Raw genomic sequence first — 19,882 nt, 5'->3', positions numbered from 1 at the left:
TAGTAAACTAGAGTAGCCTTCCCAGGGATCACTTCGGGAGGAGTGAAGTGGAGACTGCAGCCAAGTTTTCTCTCTTACTCCTACTTCACTTCACATACACAGCAATGTAATAAATACTGCATGGCATTTTAGTTGCTATTTCATGAAGGCTGTCTCCTTGTTGCCTGCAGATTAATTAGTTTTGCATTACATAGTTACTGATTTTAAATACATTTTAGTGTCTCTTGCTTATAATCCCAGCACTTTGGGAGGCTGAGGCAGGAGGATCACTTGAGGCCAGGAGTTCAAGACTGGCCTGGGCAACATAGTAAGACCCCATCTCTACAAAAAATTTAAAAACAAAAATTAGTTGGGCATGGTGGTACGTGCCTGTAGTCCCAGCTACTTAGGAGGCTGAGGCAAGAGGGTTGCTTGAGTCCAGGTGTTCAAGGCAGTAGTGAGCCAGAATTGCACCACTGCACTCCAGTCTGGGCAACAGAACAAGACCCTGTCTCTTAAAAAAAAAAAAAAAAAATATATATATATATATATATATATAAAAAATATACACACACACACATATATACACAATTTAGTTTTGTAGAAATTTTCACAACTAGGAATATATAAATCTCATAAAGCAATCTGTTCTATTTCCATTTCACTCAAAAAACAAATTCCAAATACCTCTGAAAGGTTTTCAAGCTCACAATGTGTTTATATTAGGAACCAGGTGTACTTTTATTCCCAGATCAATCATTCATGTTTTTGTTCCTTTAGCAAATATGTAGTGGGTGCCTGCTATGGACCAGACACTGTTCTAGGTACTGAAGATCCAGGAGTGAACAAAATAGACAAAATACCTCACCCTGTGGCACTTACCTGGCAGTGGGATATAGGAAGAGACAGTTATATAAAACGTATAGCGTGTCAGGTTGTGAAATAAGGTTATATATTCAGGTACTGCTTGCCACAGACATATGGTGTATCTGACGCCATGCAGATAGATATTGATCTAGATACAGTCTAGATGCTAAGGTAGAGAAAGGCGATTGGTGCAGCTGTTCCACTGTGATGGGAACGTGCAGGGTGAGTGAATAGTCCCTACACGTGGAGATATTCCTGACTGCTTTTATGACACTGTCAGCATCCTATGATTTTCTTGATAATTTCTGCCTTTGGGAAACTGTTTCAGTTTTTAGGTAACTAAGCTGCATGTATCAGTTGAGAAATGGCAGGCTGGCATAATGGAAAAAGGACAGCCCAGGCTTGGGGGTCAGACGTAGGCGGATTTAAATCCTAACTGCTGCTTCTCGGTTATGTGAACTTGGGCCAGTTCCTCAGAGTACCTCATCCCCTGACTTTGTGTATCGGGGATAATTCCTACTTTCTGGGTTGTTGTGAGAACTCCGTGAGCTGATGCAGCTGATTCAGTATGCCTCACGAATGGGACTTGCTTTACCAAGGTACCCACAGGCAGTACAGTGTGGTGGCACACAGGGTGGACTCTGGAGCCCAGACTCTGGTCTCTTCGTGAACACCTGCTTCCCCCTTACCTGCCAGGCCACCTAGAAAAGGTATTTAATCAGGTGAAGGAGAAAATACGTGTAAAGCACTTGGAATAATAAGGATTTTCAAAATGTTAGGTATTCTTGTATGTTACAAAAACTAGTACAGGCCGGGTGCAGTGGCACACTCCTGTAATGCCAGCACTTTGGGAGGCCAAGGCGGGTGGATCACTTGAGGTCAGGAGTTCCAAGACCAGCCTGGCCAACATGGCGAAACCCCGTCTCTACTAAAAATACAAAAATTAGCTGGGCATGGTGGCGTGCACCTGTAATCCCAGCTACTTGGGAGGCTGAGGCAGGAGGATCGCCTGAACCTGGGCGGCAAAGATTGCAGTGAGCCAAGATTATGCCACTGCACTCCAGTCTGGGTGACAGAGCAAGACTCCATCTCAAAAAAAAAAAAAACAAAAAAAACTAGTACAGTGCCTGTCACATAGAAGGTCCCAAGTAAACATCAGTTCCTTCCCTTCTTTGTGATCCTCTCTGTTGGCATGTGTGCCATTCACTGTATTCAGGTCATAGATTGAAGTTGCTCTAAAATTTGAGTATAAATAAGACCGAAGGTATTGTAATAGCTACATTTTCACCACTAGGGTGGGTTGCAGAACCGTCTTAATTAGATAGCTTAAGTGTTAGGTGCAATAAACATTAAATGTTGTTTGGAAAACTTGGGGTCTTTAAAATTCTTATAGTAAGTTACTCAGTTACTGTCAAATTTTGAAACCAGTTATTTGCTGAAGATATTTTAGTAGCTAAGGAGGTTACTTGTTCCTGATTTTAGATTTGTACATACATAGCACTGAAACCATTACAGAAAGATGAGTGCTTTAGAGAAACTTAAGGGGCCTGTTAATGTCTCATTTGTTTCTTATTATTTTCTGTACCTTCATGAATAGAATTCTAGCCTCATATTTTCTCTTTGGCGTCAAAGAATTGTTTTGTAAAAGCATAGATCTGTTCTTGGAATAGTCTATTAAAAATCACTTTCGACTTCATTTAAATTGTTTGACTCAGTCTCTCACTGGGCATTTTCTAGGAGCCCACTAAATGAGGATGTTTTTGCTACCAAAATTAAAAAGATGAACAATAATGACAAAGACATAACAGAATTACAAGAACAAATTTACAAACTTCTCTTACAGGTAAGGTGAGATTTTTAAAAATGCAAAATTCCCTGAATTGTGTTTTGTTTTAATGCTCAGTAAATTCACTTCACAAAAATAAACTGTAAAGGGAGACAAATCTTTGCCCTCTACATTCCAGAAATTTTTGTCTTTCTCTTTTCGTTTTTAAATTAAATTTTATTCTTTGTTCGTTATTCTGTGTTACACAGAATATTTTTGTAAGAACCGATTGTAAGACAGCAAACCATGTGACTGAGAATTATTACATTCCAAAGGCACCAGCGTGCTCAGCCTTTGGGTTTTGGCTTCAGGATTTTTTTAATAATTTCAGTTTTAAAGATGGGAGGAGAGGGATGGTAGGTCTCAGTTTCTCTTAACTATTGTAAGGTAAAAGTGGGAAAATGTATGTGTTGAAATAACCAAAGGTGTTTTCTACAAGAGATTCAATGAATAAGTGGTAAATAGAACTAATGGTGTCACGTAGAGTAACTGTCCTCGGTGGTTTTCAGAATGTCTCCCATAAAATCTCTAGGGTGCATGAAATACCTGCCACATTCTTGGAAAAAGTATAATATATAGTTAGTTTGTTCTCTCTATTCTAAACTGGGCATAAAAAACTAGAGTTTATTTTCCTGTTTTAAAAAATTAATTATACTATGGCTTTTTAACAATGTGTTGTCCTGGAAATACCTACCTAGACTAGAACATAAGACCTCGCCCTTGAGAACTACCGAAATGACAGAGGAGTGCCTTTCGTGTCAGCGTCAGCATTGAAAGTACCAACCTGCACACACCTAATTTAGGATTTCAGGAATTGTCATCTTAATTTTTACATGATTCTAGATGAGCTCTCAGGTGGCTGCATTTGAACACCCAGCAATTCTGGACTTGTTCCTCTTTGTCCTTCCAGCCAGTTCACGTGAGCGTGTCCAGTGGCTACGGGAGCCTGGGGAGCAGCGGGTCGCAGGAGCAGCTTGTCAGCATCGCCTCCTCCAGTGAGGCCAGCGGGCACTGCGTGGAGGAGACGAAGGCGGAGCAGGTGCATGGGCTTATGTCACATTCTTATACAGGCGTCATGTTTTCTGTACTACATCGGTTCTGCATGTGGTGACATCTTAGTATATATTCCTGACTTGAAGACCTCATCTGATAATAGATGTTCTCATCCATTTTGGTTTGGGAAAAAAAGGTCTGTAAAAAGAAAATATCACCTGTGGAAAGTGATATTTGAATTAATTGTATGTGTTCTAAAAATTAGCATATTGTGAACAGATTTATTTAGAATTTGTTGGTACCAGTATACTGTGGCATGGCGCAGGAAACTGAATTAAAGCGATTACTGTGCTTCAGTCATTATATCTTCAAAGAAACAGAAGCTAAGTGTATTTTGTTTATGTATCTTTTAGTGGACATTTTTATAATTTTTGAAACATATCTTATTATTCCTTTCCCTAAGATGACCTTGCAGCAGGTCTATGCCAGTGTGAACAAAATTAAGAATATGGGTCAGCAGCTCTACATTGAGTCAATGACCAAATCATCATTCAAGCCAGTGACGGGGACGTGCACAGAACCGAATGGTGGTGGTGAGTCAGCGAATGGTGGTGGTGAGTCAGCGAATGGTGGTGGTGAGTCAGCCGGCAGCCCCAAGGATCTCCTCCCATGGGCTGTCACTCTGCATAGACATCACGTATGTGATTCATGAGCATGAAGTCATGACCCTGTGTTGCTGCTTTTCATATTTCTTGATTTGCCTAGATAGCAATAATAATAGTAATAGTAGTAATAATAATGGCAGCAGCAAATACTGTTGTGAAAGGAAATGGTATTAGAATGTATTTGTAATAGTTGCAGTTCACTTTTACTGAAGAATTAACTTTTCTGTAAATACCAACAAATTATAGATTTCCCTCCCTACATGGGCATTTCTTTAAACAAAAAGAGTGGGTTTTAGAATGCATTTTAAATAATAAAGTATATTAAAATGAAAATCCCTTTCTGTCATTTCAAACAGAACATCTTTGTGACCTAAATTCAGTGAAAAACTTTGGCTCTTTTCTTGACATGTATTTACTTTTCTCAAATACGAGGTAAGGAGCACTCAAAAAGAGCTGGATCAGTAGCAAAACTGGCATCATATTGAAAAGTTAACCTAGTTGCATTGTATGGCACAGGGGAAGTTCAATAATATAGAAATCAAATTAGATTGACATTTAAATTTAGCTAACTTTCCCTTCATTGTTCTTCCTGAATGTTAATATAATTTGGAAGTTGTGATGGATTTTGGTCACTAAATGTTACTAACCTCTATCATTGTCAAATGTAGACGTTTTACACAGTGGGGTGAAATTTCTAAGGTCAATAATGATAACAGCTATATGCTTCAAGAATTGACATGATTTACACCACAAAACGTCAAACTGCTGCTCCCATAGGTGACATCACTGGGAACCTTCTTAGTTTGTACTGCTGTAACAAAATACCTGTGACTAGATAATGGATAAAGAACAGAAACCTATTTCTTACAGTTTTGGAGGCGAGGAAGTCCAAGATCAGGGCACCGGCAGGTTCAGTGACTAGTGAGGGCCAGGTCTGTGCTTCTCAGAGAACATCACTTCCTTGAAGGGGACAAACGCTGTGTCCTCACATGGCACAAGGGACAGAAAGGCAGAAAGAGACTTAGCTAGTTCCTTCTAGCCCTTTTGAAAGGTTGCAAATCCCATTCATGAGAACAGAGTCCTCATGACTTTGTCACTTTCTAAAGGCTGTGGCTGTTCACTGTCACATTGGGTTTTAAGTTGCAACATAGGAATCACAGGGGACACACACATTCAAACCATAGTAGAGCCCATAGGACTCCCCAGATAGAGCAAGTCCTGTTCTTTCATTTTTTTTCTTTTCACCTCGATAGGAAGTTGAGCATTCCATTGGTTTCTTCTGCTGTTACATGTAAGGGCACAAGATAGGAATAACAGCTGCTTTTTTTATTGTCCCTTGAAACCCCCACATTTCTCCTCTGCAAAAGAATTTATCTTAAATACAATTTTTACTATATAGATTATTATTCCATGTCCCAGCAGAGACAATTCTTTTAGGAGGTTTTTAAAGCTAAAGTGTCTAAATGTTTTTCTCATTGTCTGGTGCTGCTAGTCCTGCTCCCAGCTGCCTGGCCTAGGATCTCATGGTAGTATCACGGTTTCACACACTGACCTCTGTCCTCATCTCAGTATAGCTTCCCTTCTCACTTGCTGTATTATTCAGTTTCTTATCATCTACCATGGATCTTGTAATGCCATCGGTACTATTTTTTTTTTTTTTGAAGGCTGTATCTTTAAGTAGACGGCAATATTCCATCATTGACTTTTTATAAAATTGAAGCTGCAGGTGGCCGGGCGCAGTGGCTCACGCCTGTAATCCCAGCACTTTGGGAGCCGAGGTGGGCAGATCACGAGGTCAGGAGATCGAGACCATCCTGGCCAACATGGTGAAACCCCGTCTCTACTAAAAATACAAAAAATTAGCCGGGCGTGGTGGCGGGCGCCTGTAGTCCCAGCTACCCGGGAGGCTGAGGCAGGAGAATGGTGTGAACCCGGGAGGCAGAGCTTGCAGTGAGCCGAGATCGCGCCACTGCACTCCAGCCTGGGTGACAGAGCGAGACTCCGTCTCAAAAAAAAAAAAAAAAAAAAATTGAAGCTGCAGGTAACTCTGTGTGCTTATGCAGCTACTTTAGAAAGTGAAATGTTCCCACTCCTTAGATAGATGCTTACATTTGGCTCTAATGGCACACGCAGGATGTGACTTTGGAGAAGAAGGAAGATCTCTTGCCATTTGGCACAGCTTTGGAGAACCAATGTTTCTCGGAGATCTTGATTTTATTAACATTTGGAGACCTACAAGTTTAAAGAGCTACAGAAACCTTTATACTCTTTGCTTGAGAGACATGAGGATGCAACTTAAAAATGTTATAATTTAAATGTTAGAAATTGACTAGAGATATATACCAATGAAAAGGAAAATGCTTAGTTTAAGCATGATCATTGTTTACGTGTGTTATAGGAACTTAAGTTTAAAATTTATATTTACCTTTCTTACAACATAAGAGCAAATAATGCTTTAAAGAGAGATTTTAAAAGTTAGTATGAGTTAATATGGGAGGGCAAGAAATAACAGGGATATGTAAAGCCCCTTCAGCTACATGTACAGAGGCCAACAACAAGAGACATCATTGAGGAAATCTGGGAAAAGTAAGTGTCCATGTCTAGGGTGATGGAATGTCTGAGTGAGGGAAGATGACCCATAAGTTGAACAGGTTCAGAGTGAGATTGCTTCCAGTTTCTGCTCAGGGATGTAGAGAGCTAGAAACAGCATCAGCCCAAACTTAACAACAGAAAAATCTAAATGAAAGGCAAGTTCAAGACCTTTCTTGACTTCAGAATGCTGAGGTTACAGAGCAGCCAGCAGGCGTAAAATCTAAGGAGAGAAACCTATTTGCAGGGGGGAGCAACATGCAGCACTGGACTCCAGTGCACCGACAGCCTGAGTCAAGTAACCTGCAAAAGACAGACCCTCTCCAAGGCACAATGCCAAGGAAAGACCAAAAGCTGAAAGTGGAGCAGATATTGAGAAAAAACAAAACAATTATCCACCAAACCAGCCACCAGCTGAGGCAGGAAGTATAACTAGAGGAATTTGAAAGCTGTTGTACATGCTGTAAAACCATTACAATACTCAAACCTGGCCTAAAAAATAGATTAATTCAGAGGTCTAAAAGAAGGAAAGGCACGCCCAGTCTCTGTGTCCTACACAAGTTACGCAGTTCTCAACAAGAAATTATGTAGCATATGATGGGCAAGAAGGGAAAAAAGAAACCTCCCAAGAGACAAAACCATCATCAGAACAAGATTCAGAGAGGACACAGAAGTTGGAAGTATCTGACAGGGAACGTAAAATAATTGTGAATGATGTATTAAAGGCTAGTGGACAAAGTGGGCACCATGCAGGACTGGGTGGGTAATCGCAGCATAGAGATGGGCATGAAAGAAACCCTCAAATGGAAATGTAACATCTGTAACATCAATGCCAGAGATGAGGAACGCATTTGATAGCACTCAACACAGCCTGGAAAAGAATCATTATTCAAGCTGAAACAGAGAAAGAAGAATGAAGCAAACAGAATAGAGCATTCTAAGAATTTGGAGACAGCCTCAAACTATCCAACATAGGTGTAATTGGAATCTCAGAAGAAATATTTGAAGAAATAACAGTCAGGAATTTTCTGCTGAGCCAAAGACCATCAAGTAAGTTAAATACAGAACAAAAACAAAACACTTGGGCATATCATATTCAAACTGATGGAAAAAAGAAAATCTTGAAAGCAGAGAAAAAAAACATTACATACAGAGAAACAAAGATAAGAATTATAACAGACATTTCTTCAGAAACCATGCACACTAAAAAGACAATAGAGTAGCATCCTCAACCAGAGAAACTGTCAGCACAGAATTCTATACCTAGTGAAAACGATCTTTAAGAAAATAAAGGTGATATAAAGATTTCCAGCACACTTATTCCATAAGAAATGCTAAAGGAATTTCTCAAGACAGAAAGAGTATGCTACCAGACCAAAAACTTGGATCTACACAAAGAAGTGAAAAGCACTGGAAAGGGAATAAATGAAGATAAAAGAAATTCCATTTTTTAATTTTTAAAATTACTCATAAAGATAATGGACTAAAGCAAAACCAGCAAACTGGATTTATAGCATATATAAAAGTAATCTTTGTGACAACAATACTACAGAGGGTGGGAGGAAGGTATTGGGAATATACTGTTATTAGGTCCTTATACTGTATTTGAAACAGTATTTTATTATTTGGAGGTAGACACTAAGTACTCAAGAATATATATTGGAAACTTTGGGAAAACAATTCGAAAATATTTTTTAAGTATAAATAATAAGTTAATAGAGGAGGTAAAATGGAATTTAAGACACTTAACCCAAAATGGTGGTCAGAAACCAAATGGACTGAAGCTGGGAGTGGTGCCATGTGCCAGCTACTAAGAACACTGAGGTGAGAGGATCACTTGAGCCCAGGAGTTCAAGTCCAGCCTGGGCAACGTAGCCATACATCATCTCTAAAAATACACTTAAAAATAAATAGCAAATGGAACAAATAGAAAACAGCTAGTGGCTGGCATATTTTAATCCAGCAACATCAACAGTCACTAATGTACTGAATATGATATGAATCATATTCAATTCAATTATTCATATTCAATATTAATAATCTCAGTACACTAATTTACAAGACTGAAATTGTCAAATTGGATGAAAAGATCCAGCTACATACTATCTACAAGAACCCATTGTGAAAATAAACATAGGTTACAAGCAAAAGAGTAGAAAAGATATACCGTGCTAACACAAAAGAAAGTGGGAAGCTGGATTATTACACAAAGTAAACTTCAGAACAAGGAGTGTTAGCAGAGTTAGAAAGAGAGACTGTATAACAGATAAAGGAGCTGATTCCTTAAGAACATAGAACAGTCTTACATGTTTATGTATCTAATATCAGAGCTGTTTATTCTCTAACCATAATGGATTAAACTAGAAACCAGTAACAGAAGTATCTAGAAAATCCTCAAATGTTCAGAAATTAAATAACTTCATACTTATAAATAATCCACAGGTCAGGGAGGAAGTTTCAAGGGAAATAAAAACATTTTGGGCCGGGCGCAGTGGCTCACGCCTGTAATGCCAGTTCTTTTGGGGGCCGAGGTGGGCAGATCACGAGGTAAGGAGATCGAGACCATCCTGGCTAACACGGTGAAACTCTGTCTCTACTAAAAATACAAAAAAAAAAAATCAGCCAGGCGTGGTGGCACACGCCTGTAGTCCCAGCTACTCAGGAGGCTGAGGCAGGAGAATTGCATGAACCCAGGAGGCGGAACTTGCAGTGAGCCAAGATCCCGCCACTGCACTCCAGCCTGGGTGACAGAGCGAGACTCCATCTCAAAAAAAAAAAAAAAATTGAATTGAACATAATGAAAAGAGAACATAAAATATGTGGGATATACCTAAAACACTGCTTAAAGGGAAATTTACAGCATTGAGTGTTTATATGGAAAAAAGAAGAATGGTCTTGACTCAGTAATCTAAGCTGCCTCCTTAAAAATAAGAGAAAGAAGAACAAATTGTATCTCAAGTAAGCAATAAGAAGGAAATAATAAAGACCATATATCAATGGAATTGAAGAGAAACTAAGTTAAATCAAAGGGTAATAAAATTAGTAAGTCTTTAGCCATACTGAACAAAAGAAAAGAAAGGAAGGACAGGTTGGGCTTTATCAAAATTTAAAACTTCTCCTTTTTGAAAGAGACTGATAATTATGGCCATACCACCCTGAACGCACCCAATCTTATCTGAAAGACACTGATTAGACAATGAAAAGACAAAATAGTTGCAAATGATATATACAATAATGAAGTTATATCCAGTGTATATAAAGAACGCTCAAAACTCAAGAAGACAACCCAATTAGAAACATTTTTCCAGAGAAGATACATAAACAGCAAATAGCATATGAAAAGATGCTGAACCTAAGTCATTAGACAAAAAAAATGTAAACCATATGAGATAACACCACACATCTGTGAGAATGGCTAAGTTTTTTTAAAAAACTGACAGTACCAAGTGTTGGCAAGGACACGGAGTGACCGGAGCACTCACCTATTGTTGGAGGTAATGCCAACTTGTACGGCCACTTTGGGAAAGTTTGACGTTTCCCATAAAGTTAGACATACTCTTACCATGTAACTTAGCAATTCTATTACTAGTGATTTACCCAACTGAAATAGAAACTTAAGGTCACACAAAAACCTGTACGTGAATATTTATTACACTGTTACTCTCCAAACACAGAAACAACCCAAATGTCATTCAGCAGGAGAATGGATAAGCTATGTATATCCACACAGTGAAATGCTACTTAACAGTGAAGAGAAATGAACTTGATTCACAGACCATTGTATATATAAATCTTAAATACATTTCGTTAAGTGAAAGAAGGCAGAACCAAAAGGTTACATATTGTACAATTCCATTCTGGAAAAGCTTTCTTTCTGGAATGCTCTAGCTCTGGAAAACAGATCAGTATTTACTATGATTGGGTAGAGGAGGAGGTGACTACAGAGGGACAGCTGTAAGGACATTTTAAAGCCATGGAAATGTTCTTTCGGTTACTGTGGTGATGGATACACAACTTTCCGTGCATTTGCCAAAACCCGCAGATTGGTGCACTCCATCTCACCCCAAAATGCAGAGACAACCCAAGATGAGATGCAGGCGTTGACAACTGAGTCCAACTGCATTACAGATGACAGGCCTAAACACACGGAAGGGGTGGGGAAGAACGGAGCTCAGTAGCTTTGGAAAACAGTGCTTCAACTGGATCTCCGAGGGCTAAATACAAAATTATGAATGTGCACAAACACTACACTCAAGTTGGTGTATTCGTTTCCCACCAGAGTACAGGTTAGCAATTCTAAAGCGACTTTATACTAGGGTTGAACAAATTGCGGAAGCTGCTATAGATAACGATAACCAGACTCCTTACTATCAGAGGAAAGCCACACAAAGCGGAAGGGAAGGAACTTCATGGTGCTGGATTGGCGCAAACAGTTTCCGTGTGGACTCATGCCCCTTTTGTTTAATATACAGAGGGTTGGATAGACACAGGTTAGTATACTATACCAAATAAAGAATAAAACAGATGGTTCGGGCAAAGATCATCAAGGAGTGAAACTAGAGGTGAAAGGTTAATGGGGAACTTAAACTTTGAGAAGTTTAAAAGAAACAGAATACTTGCGTGATCTCAAAGTATTCCTCCAAAACATATTATTTGTTTATTACATTGTAAAATAGTAACTTTACACAGGACAAACAAACCTGAGAGACACCATGTTAACCAGCGAACAAGGTAACAAAACATATTGACATCATGTACCCTGGGATGATGCACGAGGAAGGACACTGCACCTCCGCTGCATTCTTTCCCCAAATGCATAGCCTCGATCTAATCATGAGAAGACATCAGAGAAACTCAAATCGAAGGCCATCCCTCTAAAGTTCTGACCCTGAACGGAAAAACAACATTGAGTGGTAAACTGATAAAATCCAAAGAGGGTCTGTTTTCCAGTTAGTAGAATGGTACCCCTGTTCATTTCCTAGTTCAGGTCATTTTATTATGGTTGTAGACCACGGTAACATTAGTGGAAGCTGGGTGATGGGCATATAGGAACTCTATTGTACTATTTTTGCAACTCTTCAAGTCTAAAATTATTTCAAAATTAAAAGTTAAAAATCATTAATGAATGAAAGGTAATACAGTCATTTTTCCATAATATCCCCTGAAAATTGAAAAGCCTCTTCCAAGCCAGCTAAAAATGACCAGCGTCTAACACTTCTACAAAACTTCTCAGTAGTACATGACATAATTAGTTACTCCTTCCTTGAGAAAGTTTTCATTCTTGGTCGCTGTGAGGCCAAACCTTGCAGGATTTTCTGTTATCTTTCCAGCTGCCCTTTTTCAGTCTCTTTAATTGGCTCATTGTCCTTTATAGGAAGTTTTTAGTGCTTAAGCCTGGAGGTTTTTTCTTCTCTCTATACTACTATATCTACAATGGTGGCCACTTGCCACATTTGGCAATTTAAATTCAAATTCAATATAATTAAATGTAATACAATTAACATTTAGTTTCTCAGTTGCTCTAGCCATATTCCAAGCGCTTAATAGGTACGTTAGCACATATAATACTAGTCAGCACAAAGAATCCATTAGTCATCACAGAAAGTTCTGTTGGACACAGGCTCCATGTGGGAGATGCTGTGTACTTCACACAGCATCACGTAAGACGCACAGGTCTTCCCACATTCCGCCCTTAGTGATTGCCAGGGTTGATCAGTTGTACAGGCAGCGTCAGCTTAACATTGGAAAGTTCCCCATCAACCTGAAACCTATGGTTTCATTCCTTGATAATCTTTTTCAGAAATTTTTGTTTCATTCCTCATTTTTCTAAATACAATTGTAGCCATTCTATGTGTAATGTGCTCTGCACCTTATTTTATTCACATTATGTGTTGTGGATATCTTTCTATTAGTGCATTTTAGATCTGCACTCATTTTTAATAGCTGCATACTATTCTATTGATATATACATGATAAAGTGCCATGATTTAATTTTGGTAAGAAAGTATATGTTCTTAATTACATGCTGGGTACTTTTAATTGCACATCCCTTTATTCTGTTTCAGGTGAATGTAAAACCTTTACTTCCTTCCACCAAACACTGAAAAATAATAGTGTGTACACTGAGCCCTGTGAGGATTTGAGGAACGATGAGCACAGCCCATCCTATCAACAGATCAACTGTATCGACAGTGTCATCAGGTATGAGACAGCAAGTTTGGATACCGTGTAAGTCTGTTCCAGAAGCATACACTGTCACTGTAGAGACCTCATAGAATTTTTAATAGCTGCTCTGACTTGGTTTTTCATTATAAATCAGTAGATGTTTATGGCGTGCCTAACACATACGCTGAACATTTCAGAAGGCACAAAAAGCTAGAAGATGCGTTCCTTCTGTGAAGGAACTGTGGTATAGTTCAGAAGACAAGACCTAATTTTGTCAAAATTAAATGGTGTAAGGCAAGCTTGTCCAACCCATGGCCCACAGGCTGCATGTGGCACAGGACGGCTTTGAAAGCGGCCCAACACGAGTATGTAAACTTTCTTAAAACGTTATGAGATTTTTTTGTGTGTGATTTTTTTTTTAGTTTGTCAGTTATGATTAGTATTAGTGTATTTTATGTGTGGCCCAAGACAATTATTCTTCTTCCAGTGTGGCCCAAGGAAACCAAAAGATTGGACACCTGTGGTGTAAGATTTGAAGGTTAATTCAAGACCACAGTAAAAGAAATGTTACAATCCAGTGATTGAGGCTGGGATGGTCAGGGAAGACTTTATCAAAGAAGAAAGTACAAAGTATCCCAAACAGAAGTGGCATGAGAAGAGCAAAAGAGGTGGGAAATGGCACAGTTAGGGAACAGGTAAGAATGTGTGGCCTAATTATGTTGTTACAGATATCTGAAGAGCTACAACATTCCAGCTTTGAAAAGAAAGTGTATCTCCTGTACAAATACAACTTCTTCCTCCTCAGAAGAAGACAAACAGAACCACAAGGCAGATGATGTCCAAGCCTTACAAGGTAACAAGAATGCCCCTCAGAGTTAAATTCAAAGAACTGTAAATACATCCTTTTTGTTTCTCTTTAATGTCTTATATTTATTTTGTTGTAAGCATAAAATTCTGGTTTCATATTACCTCTTTATGGCCAGTAAGGTTTAATTTCTCAGTTAGAAACTTCTGTAAACTGGGTCTTCTATATAAATTTCTCGTTGGGAATTTTTCTTTTCACTGTCAGTTTCTCTTACACCACCAGCGGGTTTGCAAATCCCAGCCATACCTAAATCAGAAATGCCAACAAATGGACGGTCCATAGACACAGGAGGAGGAGCTCCACAGATCCTGTCCACGGCGATGCTGAGCTTGGGGTCGGGCATAAGCCAGTGCGGTTACAGCAGCACCATTGTCCATGTCCCACCCCCAGAGACAGGTACCACACTCGCCTCTTACTTTGAAAATATACTCAACTTTAACTACATTGCGATGAGAAAACAAAAATCATGAATACCATTTGCTTGGTTATAACTTCTAAACTACACGTATTTTTTCCTTTCTTTAGTTCAGTTAAAGTATTTCTGGAAACATGATCATGTTTATGTTGGTTACATATTTTGGACAGTATTTCTCAGTTACGTTATTTGTCAATGAAATCAGTTGACACATATAAAGCACTTAATACAGTACCTAGTAGGTAGGTATTAGCCCTCAATTAGTGTTAGCCATTATTAATGCAATTATTGATGGCACTGTGTTAGGCTACTTCCTTGCTGACTTTCACAGAATGTGTTCCTTTCACCTGCATTTCACCACCCTGTATTGTTGTGATGAGCTCAGTCACACATACATTCAGATTTTTGTATTGGTGTGATGGCAATGAATAGAGTACTTTAAAACTCTTCATTTAACACCATAATTTCTTGGTAAATTATTCTACTGTCTTCTTATTCCTTTATTGCCACTTGTCGTTTTGACATTTTCATCACTCATAACAATTTGGGTAGATGAAGGAATGGTGACAAGTATGTTAAATTGGGTTTTCACATGACCTCTGCTTTACCTTTGCTAGTCTTCAGTGGCCTATCAGCTAATATGTGTTGAGCCATTTCTGTGTGCCACTGTCTGCTCTTAGTTCTTCACTGGTATGATCTCATTAAATCCTTCCAACAACCTGTGAGATGGAAAGCGTGGTACTGACAGGAGATCTGTGGATTGGTGGAGAAAGATCAGAGAGCGTTATGTTTCTAATTAGTCAAAAGTAGAGTTTCACTGGAACTGAGCTAGCGCCTCCACAGAGGGGCATATGCACATTTTTTAGTGTGCCTTTTAATATTTTGCATTCCTGTGTGGGCATGTAGCTGTTCATAATACAGCCCATACAGGAAGGGAGGGTATCACCCAATATGAAAAGCTCTTTTTTTTATATTCTGCCACTCTGCTTTCTATACTCTGCTCTTATATTACCATTTTTAATGAATTTATACTAAAGTCCGTATGCTTTAGGAAATTTTTACTGCTATTAGTTTCTTCTGATGTTAACTCAGCCTCAACATTTACAGGGCCACATCTTTATTCCATGGAGAAAAAGCAGAATCAGAGCCCAGATACTCCTTAAAACATACCTGTATGTCTTTTGCTTTCTGAAAAGCTCATACTCATTAGCTCAGTTTGCATCCTGACTCAGATGAGTTGTGTCTAAGGACGATGGTCACAAATGCATTTCCTTGCAAGTTAATATCTTCATTTTATGTGTGGAATAATTAAGCCACAAACAGGCAAAGTAACTTAACTTGCCCAATATCACACAGCCCATGAGTAGTAGAGTAGGGAATCAAGTATTGACCATTAGTCTCTAGGAGTCGTTGCCATTACAGATATTTTGAACCTAAAGCAGGGTCTAATTAAGATGGAATGTAGGCCAGGCACAGTGGCTCATGCCTGTAACCCCAGCATTTTGGGAGGCCAAGACAGGAGGATTGTTTGAATACAGCAGTTTGAGACCAGCTTGGGCAACATAGTGAGACTCTGTCTACAAAAAATAAAATTTTTTTTTTTTTTTTTTTTTTTTTTTGAGAAGGAGTCTTGCTCTGTCACCCAGGCTGGTGTGCAGTGGTGCAATCTCAGCTCACTGCAGCCTCCACCTCCCGGATTCAAGCGATTCTCCTGCCTCAGCCTCCCGAATAGCTGGGATTACAGGTGCCTGCCACCATGCCCAGCTAATTTTTGTATTATTAGTAGAGACAGGGTTTCACCATGTTGGCCAGGCTGGTCTCGAACTCCTGACCTCAGGTGATCCGCCTGCCTTGGCCTCCCAAAGTGCTGGGATTACAAGCGTGAGCCACAGCGCCCAGCCCTAAAATAATTTTTTAAAAGATGGGATATGAGATACAATGACTAAGCCAATCAATAAAATGCAATTTTAAAATATACTCAATCCCAAAGAAGAGCAGGAAAGGAGGAATAGATTAACGAAAAAGAAGCACAGAGAACAAACCAAATAAGATAATAGCACTATATCCAGCTATGTCAATAATGACATAAAATTGACTCAACACTTCAATTAAAAGGCAAAAATTGGACCAAGCATAGTGGTTCACACCTGTAACCCCAGGGACTCAGGAGGCCAAGGAGGTAAGATTGCTTGAGGCCAGGAGTTTGAGACCAGCCTGGGCAATACAGTGAAACCCCAGTGGTGACCCACACCTGTAGTCCCAGCTACTTGGGAGGCTGAGGCAGGAGGATCAGTTGAGCCTAGCTTGAGCCCATCTTGGGTTCGTTGCTACAGTGAGCTCTGATCACATTACTGTACTCCAGCCTAAGTGACAGAGCAAGACCCTGTCTCTAAAAATAAGTAAATACATGAAAGGCAAAAATTCTCAAAACAGATTTTAAAAAATCAAGACCTAACTGTATGCAAAGTACAAATGAAATTCACAAATGGATTGAAAGTAAATGAATGGAAAAAGATGCACAAGTGAAACAGTAAGCATCAGAAGGCTGCAGTGCCTTACTAATATATGTAAAATAGATTCCAGGACATCTTTTCATAATGATAAGGCAGTCAATTCATCAGGAAGACATAACAGTCATAAATGTATATTCACTAATAACAGCTTTGAAAGCTATGAAGCAGCCAGGCGCAGTGGTTCATGCCTGTAATCCCAGCACTTTGGGAGGCCAAGGCGGGCGGATCACCTGAGGTCAGGAGTTTGAGACCAGCCTGACCAACGTGGAGAAACCCCATCTTTACTAAAAATACAAAATTAGCTGGGCGTGGTGACACATGCCTGTAATCCCAGCTACTCAGGAGGCTGAGGCAGGAGAATCGCTTGAACTTGGGAGTTGGAGGTTGCAGTGAGCCAAGATCGCGCCATTGCACTCCACACTTCAGCCTGGGCAACAACAGCAAAACTCCGTCTCAAAAAAAAAAAAGAAAGCTATGAAGCAAAAATAAGGAAACAGACTTTCCATAATTATATTTGGAAAATTGTACACTCCCTCTCTGCAACTGATAAAAACATAGAGAAAAAAATAAGAAAGAGATGATCCATACAACACTATCAGCCACCTTGATCTAATTGACACTTAGAGAACGTGAGACCCAGTAACTGTATAATCCACAACCTTTTCAAGTACACACAGTATGTTCACTGAGAAATAAGACATGTTGGGCTGTACTGTGTCTCAGATTTAAAAGGATTGATGGTGTGTGAACTGTGTTCTCTGGCTAGTGAATTAAATTAAAAATCAGTAATAAGATGTTTCAACCCAAATGTTTATAAATCAGACAACACATTTCTAAATCTATGATTCAAAAAAGAAATCACAAAGAATTAAAAAACATTTCCAAATCAATGATACTTGAAAGTATAGCATACTAAAATGTATGGGATATAGCTAAAAACGGGGCTTGTAAGAAGATCAATAGCTTTAAAAATGCTGTTAGAAAAGAAATGTCTCAAATCAGTGATCTAAAGTTACAGTTTAAAAAGTCAGCAAAAGAAGAGTGAAATAAGTCCAAGATAGAATGAAGGAAATAATAAAGACAAAAGCAAAAATCGACAAAACAGAAAACAGACAATAGAGAAAAATAAAGCTAAAAGTTGGTTCTTTGAAAAGATGAACAAAATTGATAAACTCCTTATACCACAGTACAGAGTGGTCTTGGTTCATGTAGCTGTACAGTAAGTCTTGAAATCAGGTAGTTTAAATCCTTCAGCTTTATTCTTTTTCAAGACTGCTTTGACTGTTAGGTCTTTTGTCTGTATAAACTGTAGACTTAGTTTCCCGATGCCTTTTTTCCTGATTATGGGGTTGTATTTTCCTGCTTCTTTGCATGCCTGGTGATTCTTTCTAATTGGATGCCAGATACTGTGAATGGGTACCAGATATATTTGTATTCCTATAAATATTCTTGATCTTTATTCTGGGTCCCAGGGAAGTTACCTGTAAACAGATTGATCCTTTCAGGCTTTGCTTTTTAAATTTGCTAGGCAGGACAAATAGTGTGTAGTCGAGGCCTATTTTTCCTCTGCTACCAAGGCGAGACCTTCCTGAGTGCTCCTTGTGATGCCTCAGGAGTTAGGAGAGTCTCTAGTCTGGCGGATGGGAACCGGCACTATTCCGCAGCTTGCCTGAGCTTCAGCTCTTGTTCCTGCTAATCCTCTCAGGTGGTTTTCCCTCCCATGAACACCCTGGTGGGTCCTTGGAAACCCTCCAGGCTGCAGGCTGGGGCAGTCCTCGGGCTCACCTCCCTTGTTTCTTATCCTTGGGGGTCACTTTCCTTCAGTGTCTGAAACCTGCTATTTTATACATTTTGGCTTTTTTTTTTTTTTTTTTTTTTATCTCAGGAAGGTAAGTTTGGTCCCTGTTACTCCAACTTGGCCGGAACCAAAGCCCCCTGTGGTGCTGATTTAGTAGTCACAGGCCACTTCTGGATGCGGAGTGGGCCAAACCCACCCAAACCACCCGGATACTGCACCACAGGGGCAAGCCGGAATGGATATTGGGAGAGTCCTCTACAGTGTCCACCACAAAATCTTTTGTTGTTAGAAGTAATTTTTTAGAAGCAACCCCAAAATAGATACAACTATTCTATATCAATAAAAGAAATTTTAATGTACAACTATTATATATCAATAATAAATAGATAAAAAAGAGGCAACCCAAAATCCATCCACAAGTGTTCACTTTAGTAAACTGTGCTATGCATATAAAATGGAACTCCGCAGCAGTGTAGAAGTATGAGACAACTGTCTAGCCACTGATAAAGTTCTCCAAGGGATATGGTAAAGTGAAAAAGGTGCGTTGATGGTTAATGTACATATGTGCCTTTGGGTAAAGATGGGGTCAGAGAGGAAGATTATCTATATTCATTCTTGTTCATATGTAATAAAGAAACTGGAAGGGCCAGGTACGATGGCTCATGCCTGTAATCCCAGCACTTTGGGAGGCCAAGGCAGATGGATCACCTGAGGTCAAGAGTTTGAGACCAGCCTGGCCAACACGCTGAAACCCCGTCTCTACTAAAAATACGAAATTAGCCCGGTGTGGTGGCACATGCCTGTAATTCCAGCTACTTGGGAGGCTGAAGCAGGAGAATCACTTGAACTCAGGAAGCAGAGGTTGCAGTGAGCCAAGATCATGCCATTGCACTCTAGCCTGGGCAACAAGAGCGAAACTCCATCTCAAAAAAAAAAAAAAAATTAATAAATACAAAATTTAGCTAGGCATGGTGTGGCGCACGCTTATAGTCCCAGCTACTTGGGAGGCTAAGGCAGAATCGCTTGAACCTGGGAGGTGGAGGTTGCAGTAAGCCATGATGGCGCCACTGCACCCCGGCGGAATGGTCTTCTACAGGGGAAAAAATGAGAACTAGACAGCGTGGACAGGGGTGAGGGGAATTTACTACATGTCTTTATTAATACTTTCTGATTTTTGAACCACATGAATATATTACCTATTTAAAAGG

At 39.5% G+C, this 19,882-nt stretch overlaps 1 protein-coding gene across 22 annotated transcripts in view; it reads left to right on the top strand.

Moving 5' to 3' along the window:
• Window positions 1-19,882, top strand: part of PER3 (period circadian regulator 3) — a 61,070-nt gene that overhangs the window by 22,250 nt on the left and 18,938 nt on the right. For 10 of the 22 annotated variants that reach the window (XM_063668381.1, XM_063668380.1, XM_063668367.1 and 7 more), the window contains 6 exons: window positions 2,584-2,689; window positions 3,582-3,710; window positions 4,128-4,299; window positions 12,984-13,119; window positions 13,812-13,936; window positions 14,171-14,344. In XM_063668381.1, the coding sequence (XP_063524451.1) occupies window positions 2,584-2,689; window positions 3,582-3,710; window positions 4,128-4,299; window positions 12,984-13,119; window positions 13,812-13,936; window positions 14,171-14,344 (842 nt within the window). The remainder of the gene's footprint in view (window positions 1-2,583; window positions 2,690-3,581; window positions 3,711-4,127; window positions 4,300-12,983; window positions 13,120-13,811; window positions 13,937-14,170; window positions 14,345-19,882) is intronic. The other 12 variants (XM_054441053.2, XM_063668414.1, XM_063668418.1 and 9 more) reach the window with 2 other exon arrangements.

The sequence above is a fragment of the Pongo pygmaeus genome, chromosome 1 (assembly GCF_028885625.2).
Source record: "Pongo pygmaeus isolate AG05252 chromosome 1, NHGRI_mPonPyg2-v2.0_pri, whole genome shotgun sequence".
Taxonomy (NCBI): domain Eukaryota; kingdom Metazoa; phylum Chordata; class Mammalia; order Primates; family Hominidae; genus Pongo; species Pongo pygmaeus.
The sequence above is the reverse complement of the archived record's forward strand: the minus strand, read 5'-3'. Positions and strand labels throughout refer to the sequence as shown.